At 57.8% G+C, this 12,215-nt stretch overlaps 1 protein-coding gene across 1 annotated transcript in view; it reads right to left on the bottom strand.

Annotated features, from left to right (window-relative positions):
- Window positions 1–1,424: 1,424 nt before the first annotated feature.
- FBXO25 (F-box protein 25) overlaps window positions 1,425–12,215 on the bottom strand; it is a 31,657-nt gene continuing 20,866 nt past the window's right edge. The window contains exons 8-10 of the mRNA XM_023522322.1: window positions 10,645–10,827; window positions 7,287–7,430; window positions 1,425–2,473 (exon numbers count right to left, since the gene is read on the bottom strand). Of these exons, the coding sequence (XP_023378090.1) occupies window positions 2,384–2,473; window positions 7,287–7,430; window positions 10,645–10,827 (417 nt within the window). The 3' untranslated portion in view covers window positions 1,425–2,383. The remainder of the gene's footprint in view (window positions 2,474–7,286; window positions 7,431–10,644; window positions 10,828–12,215) is intronic.

Here is a 12,215-nt window from a genome sequence, read left to right on the forward strand (position 1 = left end):
GAGGACTGCCCAGAAATAACCCTGCACGTGCGGTCACATGACTTTCCACGGTCGTGCTGGGGCCACTCAGTGGGGAGAGGACAGTCTCTCCAACAAATGATGCTGAGAAAGCTGGACCCTGACCTCATCCGCGTGCCCAAATCAGAATGGGTCGAAGACGTGAACCTGCAGAACTCCCGCAAGAATACGGGGAGGGGGTGCTGACGCTGGGCTTGCCAATGACTTACCGGATGTCCCCTGCAGGGGGGAGGATAGCCTCCTGGGGGTACCGGGCGTGGTGGCAGGATACACACTCTGGACGCAGACACCATCGGGAGCGTTTTGCTCGTATGTCACGGAAGGCGGCCCATCTGCCCGCAACCCGGCTACGTGGGACGTTCACAGGCGCACGTGGACATGGTCACTTGTGGCTGTTTTCTAGGCTCACCGTGACCCACGCAGCTCTTTCAGACCCGTGAGTGTCCCCGGATGAGACAGCCCAAGGACGGGGGAGGGAAGTGGCGACGGGCTGCCCGGGCTTCCTGTGCGTGGCAGTCCGGGCTCGCAGGCACCGAGTGCCAGTGCTGACTGGGTGTCCTGCTCCATGGGCCACCTTGGGAGTGAGGCACGGCCTCTGCTAGGGAACAGAGGGTGCCTGACACTGCTGGTCTGTGGCTCTTGGTCCCGCAGTCCCCGTTTCACTGCAAACCAACAGAGCAAGGGCCATCGAGGCAGCGGCCGCGGCAGCCCAAGACGGACCCGGATTCAGAGAGCGCTGGCGTGGCCCTCTGCCCCTCCCACGTCTCCTCCCCTCCAGTGTCGGGTCTCCTGCCGGACACTGTCCTCGTGGTCAGTCCTGCCAGCTGCAGCCCCCATACACCGACAGACGGTTAGCCAGGAGAAAGACCTGCGGTTTCAAGAGACTAACACCCTTCCAAGAAAAAATAAACGCAAAACACCAAAACCCGAAAAGTAAAAAAGGCCAAGAACATACGATGTGATTTATCAAAATCAAAAGCAAATGGCCAGTAAATAGACAGAGAAGCGTTAAAGCTCACATCCCATTCCTCGCTCATTACAGCAGCAGCAAGGAGAGGCGGTAGCGTCCTGGAAACACGCTCTGAATGGTTAGACTCGTGACCTCAGTTCTCCCGTTCACCATAAAGGGACAGACAGAGGCACAGGCGTTCACCACAGAGCCACTGCTGGCAAGAATTGGAAACAACTTGAAAGTCTGATAAGTAACCAAATGCCATGTTTTCACAAATGCGTTTGAAAAAAAGGCTGATTACGAGAGGAAAACCGCACGCCGGAAGCCGACGGTTTTAGGGCAGGCTTCTCTCAGGACGCAGGGCCACGGGGTCCCTACTTCGCACGCAGAAGGAAACTCGTTTGACAGTTAAGCATATTCTCGGCCATGAGGCTCAGACCAGCATGGAGTGTGGTGCTGAAAACCCAGAATCTTTATTTACAAACATGCGAAACTGCAAATTTCAGTGTGCTGAGAAGAGGCTGAAGGGAGTGGAAACAAGTTTGCTCGGATCCCCTGCCATGGACTCCACGATGCAACGACGCGACCACACGTGTCCTCAGCAGCTGCCCCCTTCCTCGCAAGCACAGGATTATGGGTAGTTTTATTTTGTTTTATACATATCATTTTGTGGAAATTTTATGGTCAAAACTTTATAAAATAAACGCGTTATTTAAAAAAATAAGAGTCTTTTAAAGCTTTAAACGAGTAACATCAACTTTTTTCAGTAAGTTACAAAACCAACAAAGTTGAATCAGTAACGTGATTTATTACTTGTCTATAAAAGCGCGTCCAGTACAGGGGTCGGGGGCACTGGGCTGCCCGACGCGTCACGCTCAGCACTATGCCCTTCACGGTGCCGCTGCCAACAGTCAGCGTCTGTCCGTGACGCCCAGGAGCACGGCCACTCACCCTGCGGTCACTTAGACACAGCCAACACCATGAAAGTGCATCTTAGGAAAAACGCTCTGCACGCACAGTGCATGTACGAGGCTCAGTTGCTCTGTCCCCCGCCCCCAACCACCGCAAAATCGGGAAACTATGATTTGACAATTAAGAAGCATATTATTGGCCGCTAGTGTCAGTTCAGCACAGAATATGGTGCTGAAAATCCAGAATCTTTTTTGAACCATATTATTATGCAAAGTTGCAAACTTTAATATGCTTAGAAGAATTTTTTAAAGAAAGGAAATGATTTCACTTGGGTCCCCTGACCCCCTTCCAAAGATGAAAACACACAGTAAAGCATCTGTACCCTGCGGGTGCCAAGGAGCAGCTGTGCTGGCACAGGAGGCCCTGTCACCAGGGCCGCTTAACCAGCTCCTGCACACGCACAGGCCGCCTCCCACAGCGACACAGCAGGGCGAGGCGCCTTTAGAACTTGAAAAGGTCGATGAAGTGCTGCGGAGACACGGGCATGAAGCAGCTGTCAGGGTCTGCGGCCGTGCAGGGGTGTCCGGAGTCCTGAGGGAGGAATGGAGAGGCGTCACACACATCAGCCACCAGCTCCTGCTCTAACCGGTCCCCGGACCCCATCTCAAAGGCGTGTGGACGGTAACTGGTTCTGGAAGCGGAGGCAGAGTGGCAGTTCTCAGCAGAAACTTCCGGTCGGGATTTCTGCTCAAGCCGCGAGTGGGTGGGCGCAGGGCCAGTCCCCGTGGGCTGTGCCTGGCCCAGGGCGGGGCAAGGGGACCCCGGGGTTCTACCTCCCTAGTCCTCGCCACGCCCTTTCACTGGGATACTGTGACACCGTGCCCTCGGGACCCCTGCCCGGCACTCCTACAGCACGTAGCTAAAGACCCAGGCCTGGACCCGGCAGAAAAATGATTAAAAAACATACAGGTTTTGTGTAAGAAGACGACAAACCTAAGAGAATGAGGAGCCCAGAGAACAAAGGCCAACAGGTGAGCGGCCACAAGTCAGCACACCCTCCTGGCATGGCCGTGGCCAGCGACCCGACGCTCCAGGTACCGTGAGGTGCCCCCACCTGAGGACAGTTGTATGGACGTGTCCAGAGCCTCCCCGTAAGGCCAAGCCTCTGCCACTCAATGCTGCACTTAAGGTGTGTCATGAAAACTCTTTGGTGGTGGCCAAAGCGAGAGAGTCGCAGCTTGGCTGCCGGCCACACCTGCGAGCCGTGCTCTCGGGCCGCTGCCAGCTATGTGTCGCTGGTCTCCTAGGCGGGGGCTGCAGGGCCCACACGGCACCTGGATTTGGTCCCCAGACCCCAGCAGGGCAGGTGTGGGGAAGCACAAGGTACCTTGAACAACAAAGCAAGGCGGCAGTCCTCGGAGGCGAAGACAGATCAGGAGGGGATGCAGCAGGGGAGGGAAAAAAGGAGAAAGATTAGAAAGAGCCAGGCTGCACGCAGGTGATTCAGTTCGCTGCACGTCGTTTACGAAAACAACTAACAGCACCGGCAACTGAACACAGACAACGAAACGTACTGAAGTCAACACAAGACCCCGTCAAACGCCCCAAAGACCCACGCGCTCGAAGCCGGTCTTCAGACAGACGATCCCCACGCCCTCCCCGGGCCCTCGACCGTGGCGCCGGACAGCCCTCGCACTGTCCACAGAGTTGTCAGGCAGTGCTGAGGTCACCACGTCGCGTCCACGCTGAAAAAATGGACGAGGGACTTTCCAGACGTCCCCCGCCCCCGCGCTGTGCTGGGCGCAGCTGTCAGCAAGGCCAGCACCGCCTGCTGCCGTCCCCATGTGCGACCCCGCTCGCTGGCCCCGCGGCCCCTTGGAAGGTGAGCGTGCACCAGCCAGCCCGCACAGCCTCCCGGGGCGCTGGGGTGGCAGTCGTGGGCACAGCACCCGCACGACCCAGACCAGGTTTCCCAACTGGAGGTTCCAGCTGCCGCCCTGGTCCTGACCCCGTGACCCGCAGTGTGGAGCTGGGCACCTGTGGGCATTCTAGCCGTGGACACAGTGAAACAAAAAAGGACACAGGGTCTTGGCTCCTGGTCCAGACCTCTGACCACCCTCACTCGTTCCAGTTGTAACTGAAGTTTCATAAAGTTGAGAAGTAGAGACATTCGGGTGCAGAGTGAGGAATGAAACAGCTTCGTGGGGCCGGCTGGTGACCGTGCCTTCTCCCTCTATAGCTCCTCGGTGGCCCCGGGCCAGGGGTCACCTTGGTAGACCCTCCTAGGGTCACTAACTTTGGTCGCACAGGTCAGCACAGCTGAAGGCACCGCCTTTACGCCCCCTGCTGGCGCTCACGGGCAGGTGGAAAACAGACCTCGCCCAGGGAGCTTTGGCCAGAGCAGGTGGACCACGCAGGCACGTCTGATACGAAGCGACGACACGTAACCAGATGCTGGGCGACCGGCGGGTCTGGGCCTGCGTGGACACACGGACCAGCAGTGTGCCCCACCGCCACGTCCAAGGCTTTCCCAGTCCACACAACGCTCTGGGGGATGCTGAAGAAAACAGGTAAACACGCCAACTGCGAGCCGGGCCCAGCAAGCGCAGCCCTGACACTCCGCGAGGCCGCGCCCGGCACCAAACGCCGCTGCGAGACGAGTGCGCCCGGCCGGCCCTCGCTGCCCCCACACCGCCCGCCCCTGTGCAGCTGGCTGCAGATGTGGCCGGGACACGGGCAGCAAGTCGGGGAGACAGCCTTCCTCGACAGCCAGCCTGGAAGCAGGGCCACCAGAAATTCCAGACATTGATCTTTTTTGACATTTTCACATACAGGTTCAGAAATGTAAAAGCTGCCGTAACCGCCTCTCCTGGCGTGACGTCGGCAGCGAGGGCTGAACTGTGACACACGGAGGCCAGTCCTCCGAGGCAGTCGTGACGGCAAGGTGTGGCCTCCACAGCTTCACGGGCACCACTGAGCACACAAAAGGGTGGGCAGGCGCCCGTGAGGAGATGTTCCTAATTGTCACAACGAGGTTCAGTGAGACAGGAAGGCTCACTAAAAGAATCTGCAGGCAAATTATTTTGGAAAGCTACAACAGCCTCTCCATTTTTAAGAATTGGAACTTCCAACTTCAGGCACCAAGGAACAGTGTCTCATGTCAGTCACTAAGAGGGAGCCACACGCTCCCCGGCCTCGTTCTTCAGAAGTCTCTCACCGTGTACAAGGCTGGGAGACTTTAATCCCGTGAACGGTGTTTTCCCCAGAAACATGTCGCTGCTTCTCACTTTTCTTTAGAATAAAAGTCTGCTCAAGAGAAAAGCAGAAAGCTCTTGGGAGAAGCATCAATTTAAGGTAGAAACTGAAGGTATGTCACCTGTCATTGAAGATACAGCCTCATGCATTTCCAGTCCCTGCTGGTGACTCTCTGAGATGCAAGGAACTGCTGAGGGGTCAATCTGGTCCCATGAGGCGGGACCCCCAAGGCCCCCACAGGCACCTCTTCTCTGCCCACCAACATCTGCCTGTGTGTCTTTGCAGACAACATACCTGCCCTGCTGCGTTTCCTGTGCCCTGTCACTGGACAATAAGGCTCTCTCCTGTGTCTCTATAATCCCCAGTGACACTTCCCGTGCCTCGTGGCGCGGGCCTAGCACCCAGGGCAACGAACTCGGACACGATGCTCCCTGCTCTCGGGAATGACGGTGCCACTACAAACACGTAATGCACTTCGCCTTTCTCAACGAACGGGAAGTGACCAGATCCCGCATTTTCCACAAGGTGCCTACCTCCGACACAGTGAACAACGCTAGACACTCAATTTCTGCACCCCCACGGCTCAGTCACAGACTATGATTATTTTAACAGCCACGTGATCGTAAACGTAATTCGAAATAAAAAAAAGTGAACGTGCTCGTCTCTAACAATCTAGGTCCCGTGTGTCCATCCGGCCAGTTGCAGGTAACACAGAGCATATGATTCGGATGCCGACAAGCCCCGTGCTGCAGAGCCCCACGGTTACACTGCAGCCGAAGGCCCCGTCGCCTAGTGACCCGCCGTCGGGATGTGGCAGCGCCACTCGTCACTCACGTGTAGCCCTGCCTCGCGGCACACGGTCACACGCCGTGACACCCGAGAGCAGACGCGTTACCGGGGCGCGTACCTACTTCCTGTGCTTGATCGTCCTCCGGCTGCTCCGCTCGCAGAGGTCGCTGAGGCGCGGCAGCCGTGCAGCGCGTCTCAAGGCTGCTGTGCGTCTCGGATGGACCATTTGGCCTGACGTAATCTCACGTTGGTTTGTACAGTCACAAGCTGTACAGGCTGGTAGCCAGGTGTGTGAGTGCCTGTGTGACGTTCGCACGACGAAATCACCAGTGACACATTCTCAGAGTGTGCCCCCTCGCCCCGTCCCTGAGCAGCACGTGACCGTGAACAAACAAGCGTGGTGTTCAGGTACGAGGTGAGGGACCATGAGGGGCCCTCCAGGATGTGAGGGCCTTGGTGAGTCAAGGGACGCACAGTCACACTCACGACCAGCTGACGAGTGTCACCTCTTTTCCTCCAATGAAATCGCACACCGGATGTATTCAAACTCAAGACAGTGCACGGAAAGGCGTGCCAGATGACTAACATGACGTGGCAGGAACATAGCCTGTCACTGCAAAGGAGGCACGCAGAAGCTTACCCACGACCGTGGAACCCGTCTTCGTGAGGGAAAGGCTGCATGGCGCAGTCAGACTAACGACAGGGGAGCCTCGGGCAGAGGGCGCCCACTCCCCTCTGATGCTGAAATTGCCAGGCACGAAGGGTCCCAGTCCAGGTGCTCGCTGAAGGCTCAGACTTGTGGATCAGCATTGGGGGCCCACTCAAGGTTTGGCCCAATCACTTTAAAGTCTGGGACAGGTATCAGGAGCTCTGAGGAGGGGAGCCACCTGGGGACACTGTGGGGGGAGGGCTGTCCCTGGGATCAGTTCCATCAATAGATGGGGACGGGCTGTGGAAGGAAGACCCAGCTTGGGGAAAAGTAAGTAGACTTCTTCCTTTTCCTCAGGTCGAGGGCAGGCAGAAAGCCCAGAGCCACTGCCAGGAGAAGCCACCAGCCCAGGACCGGGACCCAAGGACGCCAACCTCCCCTCGGGGATGTGGCCCCACAAGCTTGACAGGGAGAAGAGAGCCGTCCAGGGAGAGGAGGCGGCCAAGCATTTCGCCCTCAACACCTGACGCAAACCTCAGCAGGCTTCGCCTCCGTGGACCTGTCCCCTGCCCCGGTGACATGCAGCTCACCGCCTTCTTCACCACAGACAGGATTCCCCATTTCCCTGACCACTGCATTTAAAACACCGACGAATAATCTGTTCCACCAAATTGCCCCCTGCAAGCCGAAGAGCGAGTGTGGGGCGCTTACCTTCCAGAAGAGGATGCTGCAATGCCGGCAGAAGTGCAGCGTGTCGCCGTACTGCTCCCTGGCGGGGTAGTGCTTCCGGAGCACGAAGTACATCAGCTTCCAGTCCACGTGGCCGCTCTCGGAAAGGACCAAATGTCTGCAAAACTGGACACCGGCAAACTGCTCAGAAATTTCGCTGAAGAACGTTAGGTGCAAAACGATTTAACACAGTGCAAGAAACGTGAAATTATTTGAAATTGGAGTTGGATTAAATCAGACTGATACGTCCGGCCCACGGGCACCGGGCGGCGTGAGACGGGTCCAGGTAGTCCGATCCGGAGCGACGTCCGTGGTGCGTGATTAAGCCAACCTACGTCTCATCGCCGAGCTGTAACCACACGTGAGTACAACACCGTGTGTCGACCGTAACCGAAAACGAACCCAAGTGCCCACGTCACACCCCCAAAACGGGACCGGTATGTGGAACAAAGAACACTCGCACGTCAGCAGTGACGAGAGCCCACCCGAAAAATGGGCGAGCACTTGAAAAGACACGTCCCCAAAGGTGCCAACCTCTCAGTCACCAGGGAAGCGGATGAGACACCACCTCACACCCATGAGGGGGCTGCGCCAGGTGACACCAAGTGTAGATGAACTAGCGAAGCGGGAGGACGTGAGGTGGTGTAGCCACTGTGGAGACAGCCTAAGGGGCCCACGAGAATCTGAACATGCAGTTACTGTCTGACCCAGAATCGCCACCCAGAACAAGAGTGAAGGCAAACGCAACGTCACAGCCGCGTGACTCGTGACAGCCACAGGTGCAAGCGACCCAATGCCCACGACGAACGGGACAGATGAGGTCTGTCCACAGAGTGGAGTAGCAGTGAGCTGTGAGGATCGCAGGCTGACATCTGCGACAGACACCACGCCACAGGAACAGCCCATCGCATGAGGCCCAAGCATCCTGACTCCACTTAGGACAGCACATCTGCAGGGACGGGGATGGGGCCTGCTTGGCGCTGGGCTCAAGCCAAAGGGCATGGGGCTTCCTCCTGAAGTGATGAAAACGTCCCAAAGTTGACTAGAATACAGGCTACAGTGTGAATGACGTCCTAACGAAGGTGTGAAAAATAAGCGTGCACAGCAGATCAAGTCTGTGTGTGCCTAACAGCCTGAACGACAAGCCCGCACTAGTGACCTGGCAGAGGCCATGCGGGGAGGGGAGGGCTGAGGAGGGGAGGGCAGGGCCTTCTGCCTTTTAAACACCGAGCAGGTGGAGTCGGAGACGCTGCATGCTCACTCCCAGACCACGAGGCAAGCATCGAATACAGCAAGCCGGAATCTTTCTGCTGGTAAAGGGTCTTGCCTTCAATTAGTGAAAAACACACTGTCTGTGAAGCACACTGACATGACATGTGTCTGTGTCGGTCCCTCATAAAGCCTGGTACAGACACACACGCCTCGCTTTCTATTTGAAAACGATCGCTTGGGTAGTGGACACAGACTTCAGTCACAGCTTCTGAGGACTTTGAGAAAGGCATTCTGAGTCAATGAGAAAATTCTTGTTTCTAATAGAATTTGCCAGGAGAAAAGCTCAAAAAAGGAAAATAGTTACAGGCCCGATTATGTTAGTTTCTGTGTCCTCCAGGCGTTGGTAAGAAAGGGCCCCTGGAGAGTAAAACCTTGTGGCTTCACGTCCAACTCCGCGCCATGCCAGCGGTCATGGGGAGAAAGACCCACTGCTTCCTCCTGGATGGCCCCGATTTTCCTCACCTCAAACCTGACGTCCACATCAGATGCTCACGTCGGCACTGTCTCAGATTAACCGAATCAGCCGTCCCTCACATGTCACCCGTGCCACCCATAAAGCTGCTTCCAGTATGCTGGTCCCTCTCCAGTGTCTCAGCATTAGACACTGACACCCCGAGAACAGACTGTTTGTTTTGGATGCTGCGTCTTTACGCTTAGTCAGGAAAACCTAAGCAGACAAGACGCACCTGCAGGTGCTCACTGATGACCACAAGCATCTGGTGCAGGACACAAACCCTCTGTCAAGGGGCGGCTTTAGGGAAACGCAGGGGCCGCACGAACGACCCATCCGGCACCCTCCCGGGCACCCAGCACGTGGCTGGGTCCCGGCACACACACAGAGCCGGCGGCCAGCCAGGCGCACCTAGCAACCCGCGTGGCACCACCTGCCCGTTCCCCAGACGCACCAGCGCCCCTCCCTGGTGCAAACCCTCTATGCACGCAGCGGCCCCAGACCCTGAGGGGGATTTGCATTCCATCTACTTCCTTCCCCATTCAAGCCAACACCGACTCTCTAACCCTACAAGTCCGCCTAGCACAGTCTTCCCCGGGGCCACTCGTCAGCGCTGCAGACCCCGTCCGACCTCTGGCAGCCTCGGCACCTCAGGGCTCTGGGGGCCTGTGCCCTCCGCAGGGCATGCTGTGCCTCCCAGGTGGCTGCGCAGCCTCACGTCCTCTGAGCCCTTACCTTCGGACGGGCCTGTCCAGCCCGAGACCACTGCGGGCTGACCCATGTCCCCTGGTGCCTGCAGAAACCGCCGGGCCCAGCTCACCTGCCCTCTGGCCCATCAGCATCAAGTCCACGGAGGTCAGCTGAGTCCACCACCTTTTGTCTGGGGGCAGCTCCACGGGCCCCTCAGAGTCCACAAACGACCTTCTAAAAACCGCATCAGTGGCTTCCCTCACCCACTGGGTGACGACGAGGGTGTGGCGCGGCCACCTAGGCCTCGGGCCGCAACACCGTGTCGTCCCCATCTCCTCAAGCACAACACTGCCGTCTGCTTTGGGCCCTCACATGCAGAGACTGCCCACAGCTGCCTACCGCCCAGGTCTCCTCCGCTTCTCAGGGAAGTCGCCCACCTCCGGTCCTCCAAGTGGACAGCGTCGACAGCACACACGGTCTACGGCACGTCATGTCTGTCCCCATCTCATCCAGACCCGTATCTCCTGACATGCCTCCCCTCCTCAGCAGGACCAGGCTGCTGAAGGCGCAGGGACCCAGGAGGGGACGTGGAGAACGGTGCGCTTCCCCTGACAACAAACCGATGCTCAAGCTGACGTGAGTGCAACGGACACGAGGTGGCACGTGGCGTGCTAGGATGCAGAAGTGGAACGTGAGTGGTCAGTCGGGGAAGCCTACGGCCCAGGGACCAACATGACCACTCCCGACAGATGCACGTAAGAGCTCGGCTCCCATTCTGCTTATTTAAGGCTGTTTTTAGAATCATAGTTCTTTTTTAACATGGAAGGAAAACCATGAATGATTTTGATAAATCCCAACCATTTCCAACCCTTTAAAAACACACCTGAACCACAGCGAGCCCGAGTGGGAGCGGGCCCAGCCACTCACCTGCTTTTCAGCGAAGTGGTACTGGCATAGCTTCTTCCAAAGCTGCCTGTCCTCGCTGAGCGTGTAGAGCGTCGGGGTCACCTGGCCTAAAGTGATGATGTCCCACCCGTCTGAGAATCGGTACAGGATGTTGTTCAGCATGTGCAGAGGGAGGTCGCTGAGCGTGAGGCCGTGGTTCACCTGCTGGAGGGGACATAGCAGGTGCCTTCGGCTGCGGGCTAGCGGCCATGCGCAGACCCCAGACGACGGCAGCGCACAAGACGCCTGCCGAGGTCACTGAGCCCTGTCTTGCAGGGCACAAACGCCTATGCCCATGACCCCACACCTTGCTCTTAGCAGCCACAGGCAGGGCTGGCCGCACAGTGACCGGCCGGAGAAGGCATGCGCCAAAAGCAGACCTGGGCTATCAGTGCTGACAGCTCCTCCAGACCCAGCTCATGCAAGATTTATTTACTAGATGGTGACGGACACTTACAAAGGCACCTGGACAACGGCGAGCCCTGAGGGTGCTACCCCGTGCTCCAGGCCTGGGGAGGACTAATGTCTCTGTGGTCCCTCCCAGCTTTAAATCTCTGCGGTTTCAGATTCACGAGCGACACCCTCCCTCACATAAGCCTGTGAGTCAACAGCGTGTCACCCCCTACACACAAGCCTGCTGAAAACCAGCTGTGTGTGTATCGAGGGCCACACCGGGGGCCACACCGGGGGCCTGTGCTGTGCGGGAACAGGCGGCTGCCTGGGCTCCCGGCATAGCCCGCATTCTCCCCAGCAGCTGCCTCCTGCTGTGGGGGGACTGTCCCCAGCTAGTCCCTGCACTGTGCCTTAAGGACAGCTGGCTTCTTTCTGCTGTTCCCTTCTACGACCCTGCTGCTCCTGGACGCAGCGGACAGTTACAGACCAATTAATTCCATGAGTCTGGTCCCATAAATGACCTGATGTCTGCAGGGTGGTGGACACGGGCACTGCGGGCCGGGCACGCTGTGCCCCACTGTCCTTCCTCCTGCCTCCATCACTGTTCTAGCTGTGGACCACCACAGAGTCTTCCTGTACACCCATGGAGACGTGGGGTTACGTTTCTACGTCTAAGCATGTGGGGCTGCTGGCACCATGGGCCTTGACTCCAGCCGATAGTTCTGGACCTGGTTGCAGTGTGTCATGCGTCCCTTCCCTGCCGCGCCCCACACATGCGTCTCTGCTCCACGGTGGGCGGGAGCCGTGCTTGGGCACCATCGGTCCTAATGTGGCACCGTGCGAGCTGTGACGCACAGACAGGTGAGCAACCGCTCGCCACTGACCACGCGCTCAGGTCACAGAGCTGGCCGGCGCCCGTTCTTCCCACCAGCCTGCGGCCAAGGTCTACGGGGGAGATGACACGTGAAGTTGTCCGCGAGCAGCGGTCTCTGTGCCATCCGAGAACTCAGGCCTGTCCTGAGCGGGCACCACCCCTCCCACTCAGGAACATCCATCCCGGACAGGCTGCTGCAGTCATGAGGCTCGGTGGCAGGAGTGGGGGACGTCCCGGCACAGGATGGGTCAGACGCTGCTTGGCGGCTGGGTGTCTGGTCTCCTGA

The sequence above is a fragment of the Pteropus vampyrus genome, unplaced genomic scaffold (assembly GCF_000151845.1).
Source record: "Pteropus vampyrus isolate Shadow unplaced genomic scaffold, Pvam_2.0 Scaffold338, whole genome shotgun sequence".
NCBI classification, from domain to species: domain Eukaryota; kingdom Metazoa; phylum Chordata; class Mammalia; order Chiroptera; family Pteropodidae; genus Pteropus; species Pteropus vampyrus.